General features: G+C 40.2%; 1 protein-coding gene across 9 annotated transcripts in view; it reads right to left on the minus strand.

The window, feature by feature from the left end:
* Positions 1 to 24864, minus strand: part of SYBU (syntabulin) — a 72998-nt gene that overhangs the window by 38531 nt on the left and 9603 nt on the right. For 6 of the 9 annotated variants that reach the window (XM_073794672.1, XM_073794667.1, XM_073794666.1 and 3 more), the window contains 2 exons: positions 10219 to 10416; positions 7285 to 7344 (listed from right to left, as the gene is read on the minus strand). In XM_073794672.1, coding sequence (XP_073650773.1) covers positions 7285 to 7344; positions 10219 to 10416 — 258 coding nt within the window. The remainder of the gene's footprint in view (positions 1 to 7284; positions 7345 to 10218; positions 10417 to 24864) is intronic. The other 3 variants (XM_073794670.1, XM_073794669.1, XM_073794671.1) reach the window with 1 other exon arrangement.

Raw genomic sequence — 24864 nt, forward strand, 5'->3', positions numbered from 1 at the left:
CTCCAACCTTTTAAAGATCAATTTAAATAGCAATAGTCAATGGTTAAGTTGTAGAGACTGAAAAACATATTCTTTGCTAACTAAACTCAGGAACTGAATAGCTTTGGGTAGTGACGGATACTTACATTGCATCTACAGGAAAACAGAAAAACCAGCTGTCCCGTGCTATCCATGGATGTTGTGATAGCCTGCTCTTTGCCCTCCAATGTCCACCTCATTCTCCCCTTCTTCCATAATAATAGGTGCCCAGGTGACTAAGATGTCCTGGGATATAATTGGAAACGACACGTGTCACTTCTGTGCTCTGACCTTAAAATGACTGGGTGAGTATCCCCCGGTCCCTCTCCCCCTTCCTTCTGCCTGGTATAGGACAGCTGGCCTGACACAGCTGCCTACCAGCCTCGGTCAACCAAACACTTATGTACTGTTTTATGAGACAGATCAACTCCTGTCTAATTTTAACCTCTGGATTTGGGGGCGTCTTTTTACATTAACTTAACTCATACCCTCACAGTGCTTGTAGGCTTGAAAACAATACCCAATAAAAGCACCAGACATGCCTTCGAAACTGCTTTATATTAAACAAATTGGGCAGCAGTGAAGATAATTTGCTCTGGAAAAGATGGCTGAGTTGAAAGGTAGCTCGAACGATAAGCAAGACAATAAATTTTTTATATTAACTACGAATAACAAGATCAATGTTACTAAATTAATAAGAGTATAAATTGGTATGTTTAACTAAAAAAATAAATTTAAAGAACCTATCGGATATTGACTGTTTCATCCATCTCTAAAGGTTTACTCCAGTTAGCAAATAAAATAAAACATTTTTAATCTCATTAGGAAAATGCAGGGCCTTATATTCTGTCATATAACTGTTTCCCTACACTTTGCTATTTTCACTGCCTTCTCATTAATGTACCTGCTTCCAGTTTCATCTCTTGATAATCCGAGTTCCACAGAGCAGCCAAAAGGATCTTGAACATATACATTAAATCGTCTCTCTTAAAACCGGCCAGAGGTTCCCATTGCTCTAAAGACACAAACCTCACCTGCGACAACTCTTCTCCCTTCCTAGGTCACTGCTCTGCCCACTGCCCCCCAAACCCTCCCCAAATGTGAAGGAATATGACTAAGTTCTCAGCTCAACTGTCATCTCCCCAGACACTCCCTGCCCCATGCCCATGACTGTCTATAGCATTACCCTGTTTTCCTTGTCACTATCTGAACTTATCTTGTTTGTCTGCTTGTGTGTGTATCAGCCATCTCCCCCTGTTAAAGGCAGGCTCCAAAAGAATAGGCATCTTTTCCCTTTTTTCCACTCCTCTATCCCGAATGCCTGGAACAGTGGTGTCAGCACAGCGTAAATGCTTCATAAACACTTGTTGAGTGAATGAATGAAAGCTGGTCAATCAATGTATAGCCAGGATTCAAACTGAGGTTTAGCAGAAACCTTACACGTGGTGAAGTGAGGGTTGCCGTCCTTCAGACTCCTACACAGTGATCACCTTCCTGCAATGCCACACTCTAATCCATGCATCTTGGAATGTAAGCCCATTGCAGCCAGCTTCCTGAAGCTTACCTCACTTAACCATGGGCTGCATTCACGTAGCTTGCTGCTGTCCCTTGGCTGCTCTCAGATACAGCTTCAGGTGGTAGTAGACCTTAATTCATTGAATTACCCAAATGAACTTACACGACTTTTGCTCAACACGTAACTTTTGTCAATAACCCTACTGTCCACCCATATGCCACACAACAGATTATACTGGTGAGGAAGAAAGAGAGGTCGGAGTACTTATCCCTCTGCTTCCTTTCTTGTCAGGTGCTTTGTTCCTCTACCAAAGTACACGGTTCCCTCACATGTAGCCTGGGAATTCTCTCCCTCTGGGTCCTGGGTATCTCGACCTTCCTCTGGCCTCTGGCCTCTTCAGGATGGGGGAAGGGCTCCAAGCCATTACCATCGCCGTACTTGTTGGATTTCCTTAATCAGGCCCATTCCTGTGTATGCAGTGTCTTCAATAAACTCTTCTCAATTAGGACAAAAAAAAAAAAAAAAAGCCCAACCTAAAGAATGTATCTGCATGATTTATAACTCTTAGTTTATAGGTTTGTGTGTAAAAGAAGTTTCCAGGTTTATTTCTCTTATGCTGGTAGTTGATAAATATCTTTAATGGTGGGTGTGTGGTCTGCTGGAGTGTCTGCTACGTATGAGAGCCCCATAATGCTTCGTTCTTAACACGTTAGAGCACTTAGCATCTGGCAGGCTCTCACACCGGTAGCTAGAACACTGTACATGCAATAAATCCTCGTAGACCTGGGATCTGGATGGCAGGGCCTCTGGGAAGAAGAAGATTATAATTCACTAATTCTTAGGGAAAAACCATTAGCAGACCATTTGGCACCGTTACATTGATTGGGTGCATCATCAAAAGCACAGATGGGAGAGAGGCATGAGAGTAAATATGTAAGTAATCCTGCCATAAAGATAAATACTCAGGTCTCCTCATCATATTTAAGCTTTTTTTCACTGGTCTGGTCTCTGCTGGGGGGAAGGGATAGACTATAAAATAGTTCACCATAAAACATTCTCTGCTGTATCCTGGGGGAACGTTGTTTCTCTCAGAGTGAAAGAAAGTTTCAGAGATTGATTTCGGTATCAGTGCAAAAGCTCTTGTTTAAGTTGACAAAGCCTAATGATCTTTGTTTACGAAAGTATTTTTTTTTTTTGCGAAAAGTATTAATGACATGCAGGGCAGCACATAAAACATTGTGACAAGTACAGAAAGGACTAGTTCATGATTAAGCAGAACATCCTGAAGACCTTAACATTTCTTTGATGTTGACATCCTCAGGGTTTATTTTACTGACCTGCATCCAAACAGCCTCCTGTGTTTAACTTTCTGTATTTCATTGAAGTTACACTGAGGTTCACTGATTCTGTTACCAGCAACAGCCAGCATGATCTGTATATGGACTGTATCAGCTAATCTATAGGGCTCTACAGATACTTTTTTAAAATCCCTGTCTTATATCAATACATCTTTCTCAATTGTCACACTCTCCTATTAATTAGGAATAATTAAAATTATTCCTTTGAAGTCAGACCTTAGACGCAGTGCAGTAGTTAAGAGTTAGAAGCAAGACTACCCTGTTTAAAATCCATTTACAAACTGTGTGACCTTGCATGAATTAACCTCTCTATGCCACAGTTTCTCCATCTGTAAAATACGGGAGAATGATTTCACTTTCTCACACTGATATTGGGATTAAATGAGTAAAGTCCTTGGAATTTTGCCTGGGACAGTCAGGGCTCAATAAATATTAGCTAAAACAATTTTTAATCAAGCTTCAGAGTCATGCAAGCCCACAACATTTAATATATTCTTCCAGATATCTTCGGTATCTGAAATAGACTTAAGCCTTTATTTGAGGCTGGGCTTTGCTGCTGGAAGAACTTTGATTGAAACTGTAAGCTATTAGAAAAGTACTGCCCCTTGCCAAAGAATGCAGCATGTTTCCATTTAACCAAAATCTCTTTTAGCACTAAAATTATAATTTTTCCACTCTATGAAAACATTTCTAAAATGTTCAAGACGTTTTCCTGCCCTCATACACATTATTTTCTGCCAACTCCACCATCACACTGACTCAGTCTGTTTCTGGAACATTAATTATTGCATTAAGTGCTACAAAACATTTAAAGCCTGAAACACTTAGAAGGCCACTACGCTTTTCAGTGGTCTTTTGTCTGCTTTTTCATATTTTCCCATCTCTTTCTTCATTGTCAAGCCAACAGCTGTCAGTTAATGCTCTTTTCAGTGCCCTCCTGTAGCAAACACTCCCCCCATGTTATGTGAATTGGGAGACATGACCTCCTAGAATTTTTTTGAAATAAACATATAAGTTCTGTGGACAGTTTTAAGGGTTTTCCTGTAAACAAAGCGCAAGGAATTTCTGATATCTATTTTAAGAGCAACAAATGACCATTCTTAACATTTACTAAGGAGTTACTTTGTGCTAGGTCCAATGCTGGGCATTTTACATTCTTTAATCTGTTTAGTTGTCACAATAACCCATTTTACAGATGCTGAATACCAAGTTTCCGGAAGATAACAAGTAGCTGAAGAGTGCACAGTTATAAAGAGGTGGTATGGAACTGTGAACCTAGTACACTGGGCTCCTGAGTCTGGTGGTTAGAAGGTGTCCCCCCAGCCCTGCCCTCCCCCCACTTTTTTTCTGAAGAAACAAACTGGGTAAGCTGTGAGTCTCCTCTTTGTAGCTCAAATTATTATAAGAATGTATGTCCCACCAGCACCCCATCCTGTAAACTGTCTCTTTTATTTCACAGAACTAACTTTGAAGTGAAAGGGACAATGCTTGTGATAAGCACGGGAACAGCTGCAGGCTATCGGCTGTGTGTGAAAGAGCCTCAATCTACTAAGGGAACCAGTGTTGATTAATCATTAACCCAGTTGGTGCCTTCAGAGTTTTCCAGCAAATGCCTCTGAATGTGGGAAAGCGTCTTCTTAAAGTAACCCATCCTCTGTTGTTGTTGTGAGGTTATTACAGTTCATCTGGCCAGGTCTCTGATTTCAAAAGCCTGGGTGGTGTCTGATGACAAGGGAATACTAACTTAGTCTGAATGCTGATGGCAGAGGTGACATCTTTCAAATGCAGATTTCAACATTTCAGTTTCTAAATGTGGGTTTCTTTTCAATTATAGTGACCCTAACCATTTGCTCCTGACCTATCTCCTTAACCGGGAGGTGTTTTTTTCTCCCTTTCACATTTTCTAAATATTTGTTTAAATTGTGTAATTCTTCCCCCGCTCTCCCACAAGCCTTGTGTAGGAAGGATTTAGTACTTGCATTTGTAGAACAATAACACTGGGTCTTTTTCTCCTTTGGGTTAAGATGCTCCCCAAGTAGAAAATCAAGCATTAAAGGAGGCCCAAGAATGTCATTTAATGTCCTAGCACAGAAATCCAATTAGGCCTTTCCTTTCTAGGTGAGAAAAATCTCATCAGGAAAACTGACTGTGAACTACATATAGGAAAAGCACCTGGGAGAAGGAATGGTAGCACCGCAGATCCCTCAAAAAGTATTGGGATTTTATATACACACTACTATATATATAAAATAGATAACTAATAAGGACCTACTGTATAACACAGGGAACTCTACTCAATAATCTGTAATGACCTATATGGGAAAAGAATCTAAAAAAGAGTGCATATATGTGTATGTATAACTGATTCACTTTGCTGTACAGCGGAAACTAACACAACATTGTAAATCAACTATACTCCAATAAAAATTAATTATTAAAAAAAAAAGTTCCCAATCAGAATGCCTTCATTCCCTTCCTTTTAATCTGTACTGCAGCCCAGATTTATTGTAGTTTTCTGCCTTAAACGATAAGGTCCCTAAGAGCAGGGATGATGTTGAGGTCATCTTTGCTTATCTTTCCCATGTTCCCCCCACACTACACATGATTCCTTGTGCACTCTATTCTCAGAGAAGTATTTACTGAACACCTACCTGATGACAGACATTGTATTACACTCTGGAGATTCAGTCTTAAATGTGTGCTGAGTTGACATGAAAAAGGCAAAGCCATTATTCAACTGAACTGCAGGGGTGTTTTCTTCCGCTCTTTGGTGGTAATTTTTAATTAAATCTGCATAGGCATTAAGTGATAGAAGCCAAAATGACAGAAGGCTCACTGCCTCCAAGAAGTTCCAACACGAGTCCTGCTTGGCGGAAAGCAGGGCTTTCGTGCTGGGCGCGTGCCACAGTACCCTGCTGGAGAGGTGCTGGCGTGCTCAGCTCACCTTTCAGAGCCCTTCCTGGCATCCTGTGACACAGTTCTCTTCTCCTTCTGCATTAGATACTCAGTAAATATTATTAGCTCTTTATCTGAATGACCAAAGGGGCATTTCTATAACTCCCTTCTGAGATGAACAGCAGTTTCCAGAATCTAGAACAACGGACCTAAAATAAAACGAGCCCAGGTTAATGTTAAAGGGCCCTTGAGCATCTGTATAAGAGACACTAATTGCTTGCTATTTTAATAAACTGGTATTGGTCCTAAGGAGTCGATTTATTTAAAAAAAGTAGAGCGCACATCAAGAGCGGAAGATGAGTTTAGGCTGAGGGGAGATGGTCACCTGGGGACAGAGGAGGTGGAACATTTTAACCGGAGAGCAGTATCTTCTTGTGGTTTAACAGATTATGTCTCTGCATTTTATAATTTTTGGAGTCACCCAGGGGCCTCGGTTCCAGGATTTCCTCTCCTCCTATTTATGAGAATGACAGATTTATTCTGCTGAAAGTTCAGAGAACTATAGGTCACGGTGCAGACTGTTCTAAATACAAAGAGCTTACTGTCCAGAATTGGGGCCCAGTCAAAAGCTCGAGCAATGGTTTTTAGTGATGACATTAGGAATTTCAGGCAACTAAGAAATAACCTTTAGGGACCCCTGTGACCTTGATAAAATGCAAATAAATCAAAAAATCACCAGGTCAGCACTACTTAGGTGATAAGTTTGCCTCTGAGCAATTAAACCAGAAGCAGTTGACAAAGGCCCTGTCTCAGGCTCTGCCTCTGGGCAAGGGTCATTAAACTAGGAGTCATAAATCCTAATAAAGGAGACCCATGAAACCTCAGAAATAGTATGTGATATTTTGTGTGTGTTTTTCTGGAGTATGGGTCTGTGGCCTTCACTATTCTCAAATGATCCATTATCAAAACAGCATGAAGAACAACTCTTGTTTTCTTTCCTCCCTTCTTCCCTCCCTCCCCCTCTCCTTTTTATTCTTTTTGTCTGCATGTTCTTCATGAAAGCATAAGGCTTAAACATTCTCAGCAAGACAAATAGTTGATCTTTAGCAAGTATCTTCTGTAGGAACCAGACTTGCTGAGGGTGGATTCTGTACATACACATAGGGTTTTAAATCTTTCATTAAGATATGATTATTCTTATTATGATTATTGAAACAAGGAAGGGCAAGGATAATCTTAACTGCCATTTAAATTTAGGTGGTTCTTGCTGCACCACACTTGTCTCTTTTTTCACTGTTTCTTTGTATTGTCACCACCATAAAATGTTTTTGGAATGGGGCCAGGGGGTGGAGGCGTGGTGAATAACAAAAATGAAATAATTTCAGGTTGCATTCAAGTCCTACAATACCTTCACAATAAAAATCTACTTTTTCTTCACAATCCATGAAGAGGACATTCTTTCCTGCAGCATTTCATATTCTCAATCCCATAGCCTACCTTTGCTGTTGAGGTCAACCAATGTTGATTGTGCCCTCGATACACACCGGCCCCTGTGTGCTAGGAATACAAAAAGAGGATGACAGGGCTTCTGCTCTTAAACTCACATCCTGTATGCTACAGAAGCAGACTCCATTGGTGACTGCTCCCAGGTTAAAAGAAAATTGAGAACATTTCTCAAAGGAAGATATACAAATAGCCAATAAGCACATGAAAAGATGCTCATCATTGGGCTTCCCTGGTGGCGCAGTGGTTGAGAGTCCGCCTGCTGATGCAGGGGACACGGGTTCATGCCCTGGTCCGGGAATATCCCACATGCCGCGGAGCGGCTGGGCCCGTGAGCCATGGCCGCTGAGCCTGCGCGTCCAGAGCCTGTGCTCCGCAATGGGAGAGGCCACAACAGTGAGAGGCCCGCGTACCGCAAAAAAAAAAAAAAAAAAATGCTCATCATCTTTAGCCACCAGGGAAATGTAAATCAAAAGCACAATGAAATACCACTTCACACTCACTAGAGGGGGTATAATCAAAAAGATAGACAATAACAGCTGTTGATAAAGATGTGGAGAAACTGAAACCCTTATACATTGCTGGTGGTTTGTAAAGTGGTGCAGACATTTGGGAATACAGTTTGGCAATTCCTCAAAGGGTTAAACATAGAGTTGTCATATGATTCAGCAATTTCATTCCTAGGTATATACCCAAGAGAACTGAAAGCATCACAAAAACCTGTATATGGATGTCCATGGCACCATTATTCATGATAGCCCCAAAGTGGAAACAATCCAAATGTCCATCAACTGTGAATGGATAAGCAAGGTGTGGTCTGTCACCACACTAAGGCAAGAGGTTAATAACAGGGGAAACTGGAAGTAGTGGTAGTGAGGGGGGATATAAGAACTCTGTTACTGTCTGCTCAATTTTTCTGTAAACCCAAAATTGCTCAAAAAAAAGTCTATTTTAAAATGTGGTATATCCATACAATAGAATATTACTGAGCCATTAAAAGAATGAAGTACTAATACATGAACCTTGAAAACATTATGCTAAGTGAAAGAAGCCGAACACAAAAGGCCACATATTGTATGATTCCTTTATATGAGATGTCCAGAACAGGCAAATCAGACAGAGGGTAGGCTGGTGGTTGCCAAGGGCTGGAAGAAAGGAAAAGCAGACAGTGACTGCTAATGGGTATGAGGCTTCTTTTGGGGGAGATTAAAATGTCCTGAAATTGGACAGTAGTGATGTTTGTATGATCTTTTTTCTTTTTTTTTTTTTGCGGTATGAGGGCCTCTCACCGTTGTGGCCTCTCCCGTTGTGGAGCACAGGCTCCGGACGCGCAGGCTCAACGGCCATGGCTCACGGGCCCAGCCGCTTCGCAGCACGTGGGATCTTCCTGGACTGGGGCACGAACCCGTGTCCCCTGTATCAGCAGGCACTCAACCACTGCGCCACCAGGGAAGCCCTGTATGATCTTTTGAATATGCTAAATACCACTGAAATGTACACTTTAAGAGGGTGAATTTTATGGTATATCAATTATTTCTTAATTTAATAAAAGGAGAACTGAGCTGGGGGAGGGAGGAAGACAGTTCTGATTCTTGAGTACACAAGGTAATGGTTTATTTCTTGGCTATAATTACAGGACACTCTTCAATTCATTGTCTCTGTCTTAAATATTGGGGGTACCCAACACCTTTTTTACAATGTCCATCTTTCTCTTTTATATGCTGTCTTCTCCATTGTGTACCATACTCTTTCTTTTTTATATTTTTCCGAAGCAAAGGACTGTTAACAAATTCATCATGACTAACATTTACCAGGAACTATTAGGAAACAGGGGATTTCTTCTTCATACAGTTTAAGTTTTGCTCTCAGACTAAACAACATTCTCTTTGGTTGACCAAAAGCAAGACGAAGAATAATCCATTAAGATATGCTATGCATGTCAATTATTCAGGAAGAACAAAAGCAGAGAGAGATGGAAGAGGACACAGGACCTTCCAATGGCAGCGTACACAGGACCAACCTTTGGCTCCATTGAAATAAAGCCATCTATAGCTCCTTGCACAATAATGATATCACCAAACAAAAATCAGAAGACAAATGTAAGGAATGGGGCTCATGCAAGCCATTAATCTGTCTTTTCAGGCTCATTAATATGTATAGTACAACTGGTGATACTGAAGAAAATAATGCAATATAGGGGTTGTCTCTCAATGCCAATACTCAGGTCCTTTTATTTTCAAGTTATAACTTTAATTTCACTAAAACTATATTTGTTCATATACTGTATATATTTCTGAGATGGAAAATATTTATTTATATATTGCAAATTCTGAGAACTGACCTTTTCTGATGTTCATGGCATCTCATTCACTGTAATAAAAATCTCCATTTCACCTCATAGCTTTTACTATTTTGTAATTATTGAACATTCTATGTATATATATATTGAATATAGAGCATCATATTCATATTTAAATCTTTAAAAGCAAATAAAATAACTAGGTCAGCAAGTATGCCCAGCCCTACAGATGTGCATCAAGATAACTTGTTCTTTTCACAATTTGTGCACACTTTGAATGGTACCAAGTAATTTCTTAGTATAATTTATGCTAGACTTAATTATATAGTTTAAGTGTCTGTTAGACCATTCAGTTAACATTTCTTCAAATTTCCTCCCTTTTTTACATGTCTTTATAACGGACACATATGTCACTATGCATTCTCAATTATTAACAACTAGTACAGAAAATATTCCACTCTATGCTCTACCTCCTTTACTTAAAAAAAAAAAAAAAAGATGTGTCTGGGTGCTAGGTACAGCATTAGTGTTCCCTACCTTGATATCCAGGTGTTTCATTTCAAATTTCATTTGAAATCCCTCTAGTCATATTGCTCCAATAAGAACATGAAGAGTTTACGTACACTCACCTGGCTTTACAAGGCCTGACTTTGGTTCCTTCTTATGTCGAGCTGACTGGATGTTTCCCTCACCAACCATTCCAACTGTGCATTTCTTTCTGATAAAGTCTTCATCACTTCCAGGGCAAAAGCCAACAGGGCTGCTGCCAGCATCCGAGGGCGTTTTCACGGGAGATACTGACTGACTACTAGGACAGCCTGTGTCATCTGGAAGACAAGAATCAATGAGTGTTTAATGAAGAGGGAGGAAATCAATGATGGCAAAGGGAGGGCAGGCAGTGAGCCATGCCCACACGCGCTCACACACGTACTCTGCTCAAGAGGCCCGGGTTGACTCCTGTGGGTGACTTGCCTTTTATTTTCCATATTCTGGCCAATCGTGTTAACAAAGGAAATATCAGCTATTATAAAACATATTTTAAGGCAAAACCTTACAAGATTTTGCATCACAAATATTTCTGTAACATTCTTGTTGTCAAAACCTAAATTAGTTTGTTTTGACCCTTGAGGTAGTATACTTTCGGGTCATAATCGTCCATACATTTTTGATGGGGTAGGTAAAAAAAACGTTTGCCAGAGCAATTCAGGATTATTCATATGAAGTCTTCGGGGTTGTCGGGGTTAGGAAAAAGTTACTTGAATATTATTGACCACACCCAGTTTTTGATTACGGGCCCATCAAGTGGTTAACAGAGTTTGATAGAGGCGAGAGCTGGCTTTAGGAATTCAAGAAAGCAGAAGGCAGTGATCCTGTTTTATTATAAAACGCACTCAACCCAAAATACAGCAGTCAGATATATTGCTGCTTGGGGTAAATGGGTAAAATAAAAATGATATTCAAATTAAAAATATTCCCTTAACTTTCAAGATATATATTACTACCATGGTCATTACTATAAGTTACTATGCATGATATGAAGTGACCTGTGTAGATGCTTATAAAGCAAACAGGAAAGTCGCATTGCTGACTCCTATAAATGCTTTCCATATCTATTAAATATTTATAATGGTTGGTTAATTCAGTTATACCGTGGTGAGAACTGTATGGGAATTTAAAGCCAATCAACATTACTTAACAGTATGTCTACTCAAACTAATCAATTAGTGGTAAATCTTCACTGCTAAATAATTCTTTATTACATGGAAATATTTTGATGTCAGAGTTATTTTAGTAACTAAGTGGGCAAAAAGTGAATAAGGACATTTAGTACTAATAACTTTTAGGACTCTTACACTTTTATAAATATTAAAGGAACTAAAATAACTTGCCATCTATCAAAGGCTATCTTAAAACTTCATAGCTTGAATGAAGACAGAAACAGAAGTAGTTCTGAATAAAATATACTGGTTGCCTGAATTAAGATGACTAGAATCCATCTAAAAAGTAATTGCCTTTGCTTCACTTTTGGCCTCTATTTCAATTTTTATTATGAAATATCTAAGTTCCTAGAACAAAGTGAACTTGGCACTAGTAAAATGATGTATTTCTCTTGTATCTTTTTTGACTTTTGGACATAGTAGTCTATATAGGACCTCAATGGTCTGTTTCTGGAAGTAAATGGTTTTTAGTGCACGGTTCATACCTTCTGTCTTTGTTGCTCTTTTAAATGTGCTATGTTCTTCCTGAACTGAAGAGACTTGGTCCCTGAATCACTGTGATGAGACTCCTCTTGGCCACTACTGCTCAGCTATTTCGCTATTGTCCCTGGCTTTCTCCTACATTTGCATGTCCCATTGCTTCAATCCAAAGAAATCTGAGTGCAAAGTTGCTAATTACTCAGACAGATTCCAGCACTTTTATAAGGTTCAACAGGTCTGCACATGGCCTTGGGAGAGCCTGCCTGGTTCCTGATTCCTATCCCAAAGCAGAGAAGCTCAAATGATTGAGGTCTAATCATCCAAAATTACCTATTGTCTTTAAAAGTATTTCCCTATGAGTCAGTTCCATAAATTACTTCTTTTAAAAGAGAGATGGCCCAAATTAACAAAAATCCATGCTTCAGATTCTCTACCCTAAAAGGTGATTTTTCTTGAGAACTCTCAGACTCAAAGGGACAAAATTAAACAATTTCCAGTACTGAGAAACACCGTCGAAATTGTAATTTAAGTAAACAGAAAATGAATGTGTTTTGTTTGGTTCTACGAACATTTTGCCAGAGTTAATAAGAAGGAATGTGGATACGCCATGTTTTCAGTACTAGTCATTTCAAGGATTAAGTACTAGGGTCTGATTAAAAATTGGGGACTGAAGTGATTCAGAATGGTGGCAGTTTAAGGAACGCAGTAGCAATTTTTCACCTGGCATGTATGCCTCACCTGTCATCAATATTTACAGCCAATAACTCTGGAGGCAAGGACTGAGGAGATGAATACCTAAATAAATCTTTAACTTCAGGTACCTCGTACAGCAATTTGAATCATTACCTAGTAAACAAGTGTTCATTTATCACCTCTTAACTGTCTGGTACTGCACTTCACATTGTGGGGGAAACGAGAGGGATTTGAGACATCGTCTTTCATTAAACAAATATGTATCAAGTCCTGGCACTGAACCAGCCACAGGCACTGTACCCAGCCCCCATACTGATGGAGCTTATAAGTAAGTAAAAGGGGTTGGTAAATATCACTTCCAGCACATAGTTCCTGTAAGCTGCTAAGTCTGTTAAGGCAAATCCATACCCAAGAAAAACTGAGTTATCAGAGAAGCTTGGGGCATGTGCCTGTTTTGTGTAATGGGACCAACACTAACAAAGGAATCTGGTTTTGGAAAGGGCAGGGCCATTAATTTTCCTACTACAGAGACCACACTTTAAGTTATGCAAAGTAAGCCCCGAGTAAAAGCGACAGAGCTTCAGTACCAGAGAGTCATCTGGTCACCTGTGGCACCTGAGGTATTTTCCTCTGTGCAGCACTGAAGAAGTGGTTATTTTTTCAACAAGTCTTGTTTAGGGCCCCTTCCCTCCTCTTCCTCCTTTTTAACTTCATGATCAGAGCTGGAAGCAGACCACCAGTCCAGATGAAGATAATATTCCTTTCCAAAATGCACTGCAAGATATTCTTAGTTCACATTTACTCCAAGATTCTAAGAATAGGGAACCAAGTGGATGTTCTTTGCTTGTTCATGTCTAATCTTACTATGTGCCAAACTACATGTGGATCCAGCACATATTAAAGAGATTTATTTATTAAACCTGCTTCAGTGAAGCGCTTTGTGTGTGCCCTCTGTTCTTTGCTGCTACCTTGACTGTTGAATTTGTCTTATAGAATTATAGCTTTTATTAGTTATGTTAGTATAAAGAAATTATCAATGAGAAAAACTTCTAATATGACACCATGAGAAACTGTTTCTGGGCAGGAAACGGCAGAAATCCTGAATGATTTACCCAGAAAAGTGTGGGTTGTTTCAGATTTCCGGAATGGAGAAAAGTAAGAACATTTCAGCCTGGTTTTAGCATAAGGGAAGCTTTCCTCCAAGGCTTTATAGGAAGAGAGTGTAGGAGACTCTCAATTCTACTGGAGAGAAATGGGTTTTTCTTTTAAAACACACTTAAACACGCACCCACACCAGCTCTAACATAGTTGAGTTTTTACATTTCTTTCTCACTATTCATGGTTAAGTATAACTTCATTAAAATAAATACACACGCAATAGGACCATTTTCCATGTTTTACACAGTGTGATCCATTTGGGATGGATCCATACGAGATGATTTCCTTCCAGGATCAACAATTTAAAATCCCATTTACTTGGGTCCGGGATGGCCCTTGGTGGATCTCAGGTGGTCTAAATGATCACCATCTGCACTGAAGGAGACTAATTTACATGCCCTGTTTTATTTATACTGAGGAATAAGTTCTTCCGCTGATTTGTTCTTGTTTATTTGCTTTGAATACGTCAACCCACAGGATTAAGGATAACTGAAGAATATTTACAGATCCAGGAACCTCCAGAAGTTGTGGCCCACCTCAAGTGCTGTAAGAAATATAATACTGACTAGTTTCCAAATTGGTTTTAAGGGAAAAAATTTTTAATGTCTATAAAGACAGATGAGAGAAGCAGACATCTCATATAATTTTGTAGTCTGGAGGTTGTTAAAAAATGATTTTTAATCTACTTTCCTCTCCCTTTACATTACAAGCTTTTTGAGAATACAGGATATAGTTAATAATTGTAAAATGACTCTACTTATAATTCTGAAAAAAGTGTGTATAAGTATCTTTTAAGATAATTTGTATCTTATTCTAAATGGACTAAAGAAACTTGCTAAATTAAAGAAAATCTGTTGGGTTGTTAAAATTTTAACAGATTTTTAAATTATAACAGTAATAATCTTTAATGCAGAAGATGTAGAGCACAGAAAAGTACAAAGAAGTGAAAAAAAAAAGGGGGGGGGGATAATATTTTCCTATAATTGTACTGCCCAGAAAAAATATTTAACTATTTGGCGTACTTCTTACTGATTTTTTATACATAGGATTTACTTGCTTGCTTGCTCTTTGTTTTGTTAAAATTTCAACATACATTATAGTTTCATCACTCTGTTATCGAAAATTTCTCCCTGGAATTTGTCAGGCTAGAAAGAAAGAAGCTACTAAGACTAACAGTAGCCAACACAAAGGGGCCCCACTGGCCAAAGATGGAATAATTTGAGCATCAGAAAGAATAATAAATGCAAATGACTGATAATCATTGGATATACTTTAAAGGTCTATGAGTTCATAGTAATACAAAATAAAACTAAAAAAAGAAAGGCCCTTTCAACTCCCCCAAAATCCCAACCCACTGGAAATCTTTGGAAGTGACCCAGGGGCCAATTCTTTATATTGAAATTTGGCAATTAAAAGGAAAGAAAGAATTAATATATATCCTGATTGTAGAAAATGTTACTGGACAAACTGTATTTCAGGATAACTTAAATCGCTCATTGACATTGGAAAGTTCTCCCTTACAGAAGCATTCTGGTTAATGAAAGTAGATGGAATAGCAGAAAATTACTACAGTTGACCTTTGAACAACATGCGGGTTAGAGGTGCTAACCTCCATACAGTCGAAAACCCACGTGTAACTTAGCAGTGGCCCACCACATATGTGGTTCTATACCCAAGGATTCAACAAACAGCCGATCATGTAGGACTGTAGTATATCTCCATTTTAAAAATCTGAGTATAAATGGGCCCACACACTTCAAACGCATGTTGTTCAAGGGTCAACTGTATTTTGCAATTATTTATAATGAAATACTTGATTTAGGCAACAAACGTAACGGATGAAACCATCAGACAAAAGGCTGGTGGAGAGTCTGCAGTAGAGGGATCAAGCCTTACCCATTTGTACCAACTGAGTATTCTTAGCATAGCTGACAGTGGGGTAACAGACATTATATACCTTCTGATGGGATGTGAGATGAAGCACACAGGATTCTCCACATTCTCGCCACAAAAAAACTGTCCCTGAATCTAATCAAGCTTTAAAACTAATGTCCACCTTATAAAATAGATGGAGAACAGTAATGGGTTAAATCAGGGGTTGGCAAACTGCAGCCTGCAGGCCAAATCCTGTCAGCGGCCTGCTTTTGTAAATCAAATGTTATTGGAACACAGCCCAATACTTTACATAGTGTCAACTGTGGCTTTCAAGCACAAAGGTGAATAATTACAACAGAGATCATCTGGCCAGCAAAGCTGAAAATATTTCCTAGCTGGTCCTTTTCAGAAAAAGTTTGCAGGCCTCTGGGTTAAATGATACCATGAGGAAGCAAACGGGCACTTTTGAGACAACTAGGGCTAGTAGTTTCAGTGTTCTCTAGCGTACCAAGGAATTATGTTAAATTCCTTGTTAAATCATGTTAGTAATGAAAATGGCACTGTGATTATGTAAGAAAATGTCCATTTTTTTTAAGAAAGCATGCTGAGGTATGTAGGTAGACATGAAATAACATGATGTCTGGATATATTCTTTAAAATGCTTCAGCGAAGTAAAGGAGAGAAGGGAAAAAGGGATAGATGTCGCAAATATGACAGCACCTTGCTATTAATCTGGATAAAGTGCACAAGCAGCTTATTGGTGTTCATTGTGGTATTATCTCTTCTTTGGGTATGTTTTTAAAAGTGTCAAAATGTTTTATTTAATTTCGCAAAAACATTATTTTAAATAAGTAACTATTTAAAATAGGAACACAGTGTTTCTAAAAATCAGTTCCTTCTTGTAGGGTATTTTAGGATGTTTCCAATTTTCTCACTATCATTGAAATTGCTTTAACACCACATTTTACAGATAAATCTCTTGTCAAAATTTTTATTATCTCATAGAACATATCTCTAAAAATGGATTACTAAGACTTCTGAGAAATTTGAGGCAATTTATATTCCTATTATATTGTATGAGAGTATCCCACTTATTCAATTCCTGCCAATAATGAATACTAGTTTGTTTGCATTTTTGCCAAGTTAATGACGCAAAGTGTATTTCTGATGTCTTAGCTTGCATGTATTTAATTATCAGTGAGGCTTAATGTCCTTCATATGTTTGCTGGCCTTTTACTTTTACACTTATCCTATGTATTGTTCATGTCCTCTGACAACTTTTCTATTAAGGTGTTAAGGACTTCTTATTGATCTGTAAGAAATCCTTATACATGAAAGGCATGGCCCTTTGGCACATTTCACCAAGTTCGTTTGCTTTTGGTTTATAATGTTTTTGACAACCAACCTTTTCTAATTTCTAGCTGTCAAATCTCTCCATATTTTCCTTTGTGATTTCTTCCAATGCTTTAATGCTTAGAATGGCCTTATTAACTCCAAGATCAATTAACTATTACCTACGCTTTCTTCTAGATTTTTATAATTTCAGTTTTTATTATATCAAATCCATCTGGAATTCATTTTAAAATGCACTGTAAGGTTAGATGTTAACTGTACTATTATTTTCTTAATTTTTAGGAAATTTATCCTTTCCATATTACTTTGAAATGCTTTTCTGATAAAATTTTGAAAGCAATGAATCTTTTGCAAAGTGAGTATATATATACACACACACATATACATCTGTATACATATATATATTTTTTAATCCACATTTTAAAATATTAGGATTGCCCAAAGTGTGTGTGTCATATAATTTCCTGATATTTAACTAAAGTGTCTAACAACCAGTGCCACCCAACACATTTGGTGGCAATTAGGATGACCAAGTTCCTACTTCAACTTCCTTGTAACCTAAAGATTACATATAAAATATTTCTTCGAAGTCCAAGAAACATCTCTAGAACTTCTGGTTCACTTCTGAATTTAGATCTCAGAGCTCATTTGTTTTCCGAAATGCTGAACTAAACAATTCCAAAAGACATACTTAAAAATAACATCAGGCGGAAGAAAACATGGTTTTGTGCCATAATGTCTTGAAACATTCAGTTATGGTTTGATGCTGTTCAATGTTCAGTTGCATAATGTGGAGGAAGAATCATTTCTATTTTAAGGAAACATTACTTTAAACTCTACAGAACTCTAGTTGATTCTCATGAATGACAAAAGTGTTTACAGCCTATTTATTCATCCACTCAACAAATATTTACTGAGTATCTACTATGTGCCAGACACTGTTATAGGTGTTACTAGTCTTACTGATCCAGACACTGACATTTTTTAAGATAGTCCAATGGAGACAGATAAAATGTCTATAGCTTAAACTCATGGTTAATCTGAACCCTGTGAAATTCTTACTATTAACCATGCTCTGAAAGGATGTAGGTAGGTAGGAAAGGATGCTCTGAAAGGATGTAGGTAGGTAAGAAAAGTAACATTTATTAAGTAGCTATCATGTGGCAAGGATACTAATTTTTATCATATAATTTTAATAATATCTCATTTTTATAGGTGGAAAAACTGAGGCTCAGAGAGGTTAACAAATCCAGCCACACAGCTACTAAGGTATGGACCCAAAGATTCAAACTCAGGTTTGTCTGACTGTAAAGTCCTTGTTTTTCTCAGCACCACAAGCTAACTGTTTTCTAAGTTTTCCTACCTATGTTTGTTCCAAGAGGAAACAGCAGAAATTCTGGGAATGCTCAAATTAAAAACAGACAAAGGAAGCTGTTAGAAAGAAGCCATCCCATCATAAACAGACCACAAAATTTGAGACAAGAAACTCTAGTTGTTTCCAGTTTTTGCTTCAACACAGTAACCATTTAATGCATGTCGTTCAGATAATTTGCATTCTAGGCTTTCAGTAGCCAAATTTGAACTTCTATTCCTTCACCTAATTTTAGCATCTTTTCGGAGTGAGAATTCACAAGTCTACAAGTCTCCACACTAATTTTGATTCAGTATTATACAATGTGACACTACACAACTGCCAATGTTGAAGTGTAGGAATCTCATTCATCCATCCATCCATCCATCCTTCCCACAAATGATTAATGATTTCCTATTGTGTGCCAGACAGTCTTCAAGATATTAGAAATGTAATGATGACCAAGACTCCAAGATCCCCGTCCTCAAGGAGTTCCCATTCTAGTGGTGGAGACAGTTAATGAAGAAGTAACAAAACACACAGAGAAGAAATTTTGATTGTGATGTACTGTTAATGAAACAAACTGGGTGATACTATAGAGACTAGCTGGGTGGGAGGTCGGAAGGTACTTCATTAGACAGGTTGTCATGGAAGGTCCTGAAGAGGTAATTTGAATTGAGACCAAAAAAAATGAGAAGGAACCAATCCTGAAAAAGGCAGGGAAGAGAAAAGTCCAGGAAGAGGGAACAAGGAGTTTGGTGCATTGAGGAAACTGAGAAGAGGCCCGGAAAGCTGAGGGCAGAGAAGAATTGCTGATGAGGCTGAAGGCATGTGGAGGATTATAGGCAGGAAACCTACATTAATCTCCAGTGCAACGGAAGCCATCGTGTGCATTAAGCAGGAGATGACCATGATTGGTCTGTGGAGAACAGACTGAATTAGTGATGTTATGTCTTGCTAATATTTACTGAGTGCCTACTAAGTACCAGGTATGTTTAGAATACTAAGCACTTACTTAACACATTTAGTTAACTTAATCTCTTTGAGACAGACACTAATAAGACAGGCATACAAAACCAGCACTAGAGCTTAAGACACCTCCCTGAGGCCACAGTAAGCCGCGGATATGAGTCCAAAGAGGCTATAACTCCAGAGGCTCCTTCTTAGCCCCTATGCTGTGTGGCCCCTTTAGGAATGAAGGTTTAGAAGCAATAAACCCACGTGGAGACCACTGTCATAGTAGAAATGACAGATGACAGTGGTTTGGGGTGGTAGTAGTAAAAACTGAGAAAAGGAGATGGATTTGGGATACATTTTGGAAACATAATTGGCAGCATTAAGATATGACAATGAGGGCTTCCCTGGTGGCACCGTGGTTGAGAGTCCGCCTGCCGATGCAGGGGACACAGGTTCGTGCCCCGGTCCAGGAAGATCCCACATGCCGCGGAGCGGCTGGGCCCGTGAGCCATGGCCGCTGAGCCTGTGCCTACGGAGCCTGTGCTCCGCAGCAGGAGAGGCCACAACAGTGAGAGGCCCGCGTACCGCAAAAAAAAAAAAAAAAAAAGATATGACAATGAAAAGTAGGAAGGGGTCAAGAATACCTTCTAGGTTCTTTGCTTAAGCAATGGAGAATATGGTGGTCACTACTGATTTTGGAGAAAAATGGGTTTATGTGTTTGTGGGGGGTGAAATTAAGAATTCTGGTTTTGATACGTTAAATCTGAGACACAAATTAACCAGGACACTGGAGATATCAAGTAGGCAGTTGGATATGTGAGCCTAAAGCTCAGAGGAGAGGTCGGGTAGCGGAGCATCACCATCCTACAAGTGAGGAAGTTAAAGGTTTGAGCCCTTGGGGAGGGCAGGAAAAGAGAGCTGAAGACTGAGGCACCTGACACTGTGAGGGGGGAAGGGATGGGGTGGAGCTAAGACTCTCAGAGGGCGGGACCTCAGGAGCCAAGGAGGAAAATCTTTCCTAAGAAAGATGCTTGTTCAACCGTGTTGAGCGCTGCCGGGAAATCAAGGAAAATGAGGACAGACGAGAGAACGTCAGATTCGCCGACGTGGTCACTCACGTGCTTGACGAAGGCGAATTACGGGGATCGGATTTTGGAGTTTTGCTTGTGAAGGAGGAGCAGGGAAATAAGATGGCAGGTGCAAGGTGATGAGGGGTCAAAGGGAACTTAATTTCTCTGAAGGATGTGTAAACGCGAGCGTACGTGTGTGCCGATGGAGGTGAGCTTGTTAAAGTAATTGGAACGAAGCCCCTCCACGAAGACATGCAACCCACGTCTATAAAAACCAAGTGGAGAAATTAGAAATTATTTAATGAACGTTTCCCTGGTTTCTTGGAGACAAAATAATCATTTCCCATATAAACATTCCCGGGATTTCTGAGCTATTTTGGAGCCTTGAGTACTCCCATAAAAGTCATTCTGGTGCAGCACTCGGCAGCAAAGGAGCACGTGAAGTGAAGTGAGGTGAGGCAGGTCCATTTCTTCACAGGACTCGTGCTTTCTCTCAGACAAGGGTCTCTACTTGGTTTTCTACCAAGCGCCGAGTTGTCTGATTTGTACGAGCAACCACAGGAGGAATTTGCAGGGGAAAATATCTTGGTCCAAATAGTCAATGTAGTATAATGACACATTATCTAGGAGTTTTGGTGAGGGAGCAGCCGATGCTGAAATCGGGAACCAGGGTGGCTCAGTCACTGCCAGGAGACAGGTGAGCCCCAGCAGGGGGGTGGGGAATTCTTCTGTCTCGCAAGCTTTTATTTCTCTTGCTCTTTCTTTCACAGGGTTATGATCTTTCCAAAACAGGGATGTTACTAATACTTCTGATCTTCCCTCTTCTTAGTAATATGAGTTTATTTGCAGCCTCTAAGCCATACCTTTATAAAGATTTGTGTTTTTTTTAAGGTTCCTTGTTGAGAAAAGATAGCAGAGAGGGAGAAGGGGAGAGGGAGGGAGGCGAGCTGGAAGGTAGGAAGGAAAGAATAGAGACACAGAGACAGACACTAAGAAGCTATCTCTTGATCTCTTGAGAACCTTGTAAGAAGGAAACTGCAAACCACTCTTAGGACACCTGAATTACAGTGAGCTCTTTTGCAGCAATGTAAATCCTTTCCCCCTTCCTTCTATTTTTTCTCACATTGAGAATTTGAAGATAGTGCTTGTCAAGACGGAGTAAGGCATAAAAATGGAGAAATGTTAAAGAACATTAAGGAAAAAACAATGCTTATTATACAGTTTGTGTAACTGCTACATGTCAATTTTTTTCTATTTGGAAAAAAAGGAATTGTTTTAGGGAATATATGTGAAGCACGGTATTTACTTCACTTTAAAGAAAAGGTACAAAGAAAGAAAAGAGAGGAACAAGTTAGTTCCAGTGACATTCACAAAATGAAATTCCGAATTTTGAAAGTTAGCCTCAGAGATGAAACGTCCATCCACAGAAGAATGGCTGAATAAATGAAGGCCCTCCAAACAGTGGAATACGAGCTGTCATTACAACGAATGGGGTCACTTCTATGGACTGACAAGCAGTGACAGGTACAGGGACTGCCTGGAATACACATTCCTGGAGGTCAGGAGTCCTGTCAGGGTTGTTCATCCTTCTAGTTCAGCTCCTAGGATAGCACCTTGCCCACAACAGGTGTTCAGTAAATATTCACTTAAATAAACAGAAAGGGTCATAGGTCAGTACAGCGTGATCTCACTTTGGCAAAAAGCAAAACAAGATAAACCCTATAAATGTGATTACGTCCACTCTGACATATGTGTTTGCACATGGTTATTAGGTTTGAGCTGAAAACATATAATAATTAGCATTAAGGAAAAGATAATCCTCACAAACACCTCAGAATACATAGAAGGGCAGGTTAAGGCCCACAGGGTCTCAAGAATTCTGAGAATTGGGTCAGCGTCTAAGATGAATCCTACCTTCAGGGACCCCCACACTAAAGAGGAGAGAATAAGAGGGAGCCAGCCAGGAAAGAGGAGGCGCCCTGTGAAAATTCACACGGAGCAGGGAAAAGTTGAAGGATGGGTTTCTAGGGGATGGGTGTGAGTGCTGGGCAAGCCCCCATCATGGGCACTGGGAAGTTTGGTTTGGGTTCCCTCAAAAGTGGGAGCAGTCAGCCCAACACGACTGGCTTCCTGGAGCCAGAGCAGTGTAACCCGGGCAGCGACTGGAGGGCGGGCGCCACGAACAACCAGCAATGCGCAGAGAAGCTGGGCAGGATCTCAGCTCTGGCAGACGAGGGGCTGGACTGGGTCTCCAAAGCAGGAGATGTCACAGTCCAAGCCCGACAGCAGCAGAGGTTTAGAGCGGTTACTGTGAGCAGACACCAGCAAAGCCACCTTACAATACAGGCACGCCCAGCAGCCTCATGGACCCCAAGTGCATGCATCACCCCTGGGGTTTCTCAGAGTAAAATCCACCTGGGCGGTGGGGCGGGGTGGTGGCCAGGGTCAAGTTGAGTCCTGGGAAACGTGGGTATGTGGCCGAATTCCTGCTTGACTCTAAACTGGGCTGCTGTTATCTAGATGAAGCGGGTACCATTTACTGAGATGGGAATTCAGGGGGGATGAAGAGGTGAAGACAAAGAAGCCACCGTAAGATTTGGTGGAGGGCACTGAGAACTTGGCAGGTGTCACTTCAGTGGAATAGGAGGAAAGCCTGATTAGAGTGGAATAAACAGAGCTCAGGCATCACTTCCTCCAGAAAGCTTTGCTGATACCCAAACCTTCCAGTTCTCCCACCACCAGGCACACAAAACGTGTGCACACCTCACACACTCATATACACTCATTCATACACATGTATATCACTCATGACATATCCACACACACACACACACACATCAATCACACACACGCATGCACCTCACACACACATCTCACACTTACATATACACACAAAAAACTAAACAAATAAAAAATAAACCGGGCTGCTGTTTTTCTCCTGGCTTCCGAGTACCAACTCTTGAGTGGGGGATTTTCTGATTTTCTTAGCAAGAGAGCTCTCTTCTAGCTACCACAGCACTGGAGGCATGGTCCTGTTACGCAAATGACTCTTTTTGACATTTAGAGACGCTGAACTCCTCTGGACAGGCATGTTTCCTTCACTGAATAAACCTATTACATTGAGTACTGGGTACCGTTCTAGTTGTTTTACTTCCCCAGCAACTAAGTATCCTGCTCTCAATGCATTAAATGAATGAAAATATTTCACTTGTCCTGTTCTCCAAATTATACCTTCTACCAAATTCCAATAAATACTCATTAAGCAACCGCTGTGTGTCAGGTATAGTGCAAGGAACTATAGTGTTCCTGCCTTCATGGAGCTTACAGTCTACTGGAGAGTCAGGTAGCTAAATATGAAAATTTCAAACAGGTCACGCAGTCTGATAGAGGGAGGATAAAGAAGAAGCACCTAACCTAGACTGTGAAATGTATCCTTCAGCTACCTACCCTGACCTATGAATAAACTTACCTATATTCACTTCAGGCCTTTCTTTTTTCCATATGTGTCTTTCTTGGTCTACCTTGGTCTTATTACAAAGTTATCACTTCTCTACTATTTTCAATCTCTCTCTTTTTTCTTGTCTATTTTCCCTCAGCCTAAAAACTTTATCAAAATGTCTCTGATTTGATAAACACCCTATCTTTACTTTAAATGCAACCCTTGTTTTTATTCTATTTTCTCTTTCCCATCCCTGTTAAGCTTTTTTTTTGCGGTACGCGGGCCTCTCACTTTTGTGGCCTCTCCTGCTGTGGAGCACAGCCTCCGGACGCGCAGGCTCAGCGGCCATGGCTCACGGGCCCAGCCACTCCGTGGCACGTGGGATCCTCCCGGACCGGGGCACGAACTCATGTCCCCTGCATCGGCAGGCAGACTCCCAACCACTGCGCCACCAGGGAAGCCCCCTGTTAAGCTTTTAAAAAAAGTTGTCTACACCCTATTTTGTACCTCCCATTCACATCTCAGCCTGGTGCAATCTGGAGTCCATCCCCACAGTTTTCTGGGACTGTTTCTACCTAAGATCCCTGATAACCTAGTGGTCTCATCCTTGAGCACTTTTACAAACACACCTTACTTACTCTTGCTGCAACCGACATCTGAACCTGTTGGCTGCTTTCTTCTGGGAACGCACTTGTCCTTTGGGATTGGAGACACGGTCACTCCTGGCTCACCTCCTCCCCCTCTATTGCCTGTTCTCAGATGCCTCGGTGTCCTTTTTCTGCGTCCTCTCGTTTTATCTCAGAGTTCTAGCCAGGGTCCTCTAACCTTCTTCCTCCATGTTCCCCCCTTTGGTAATGACAGCCATCCCCCATATTTAGAAAGTTTGCTTTACAAAAAAAAGTTTGCTTTTCACTTTCAGGAAAGACCTACGTTTGCATTGTTTTCGATAACCGAAAGAAATCCGAAGAGAACGTTTGCTTTTATGAAACAACGCAAATATCGAAAATAGCATTCAGCATCTGTTTTGTATCGATCTGTTGTAGAGGTAGCGTGCAGCCCGAGCAGTGAGTGTGGCTGCAGAGCTGGTCCTCCAGGAACTACACTCGGCATCTCAGCATCACGCTGCCAGAGCTTTGAACTGTGCCTGTTGCGTCTGTGCTTTACCTTATTTTGGGCATCCG

Source organism: Tursiops truncatus, chromosome 17 (assembly GCF_011762595.2).
Source record: "Tursiops truncatus isolate mTurTru1 chromosome 17, mTurTru1.mat.Y, whole genome shotgun sequence".
NCBI classification, from domain to species: Eukaryota; Metazoa; Chordata; class Mammalia; order Artiodactyla; family Delphinidae; genus Tursiops; species Tursiops truncatus.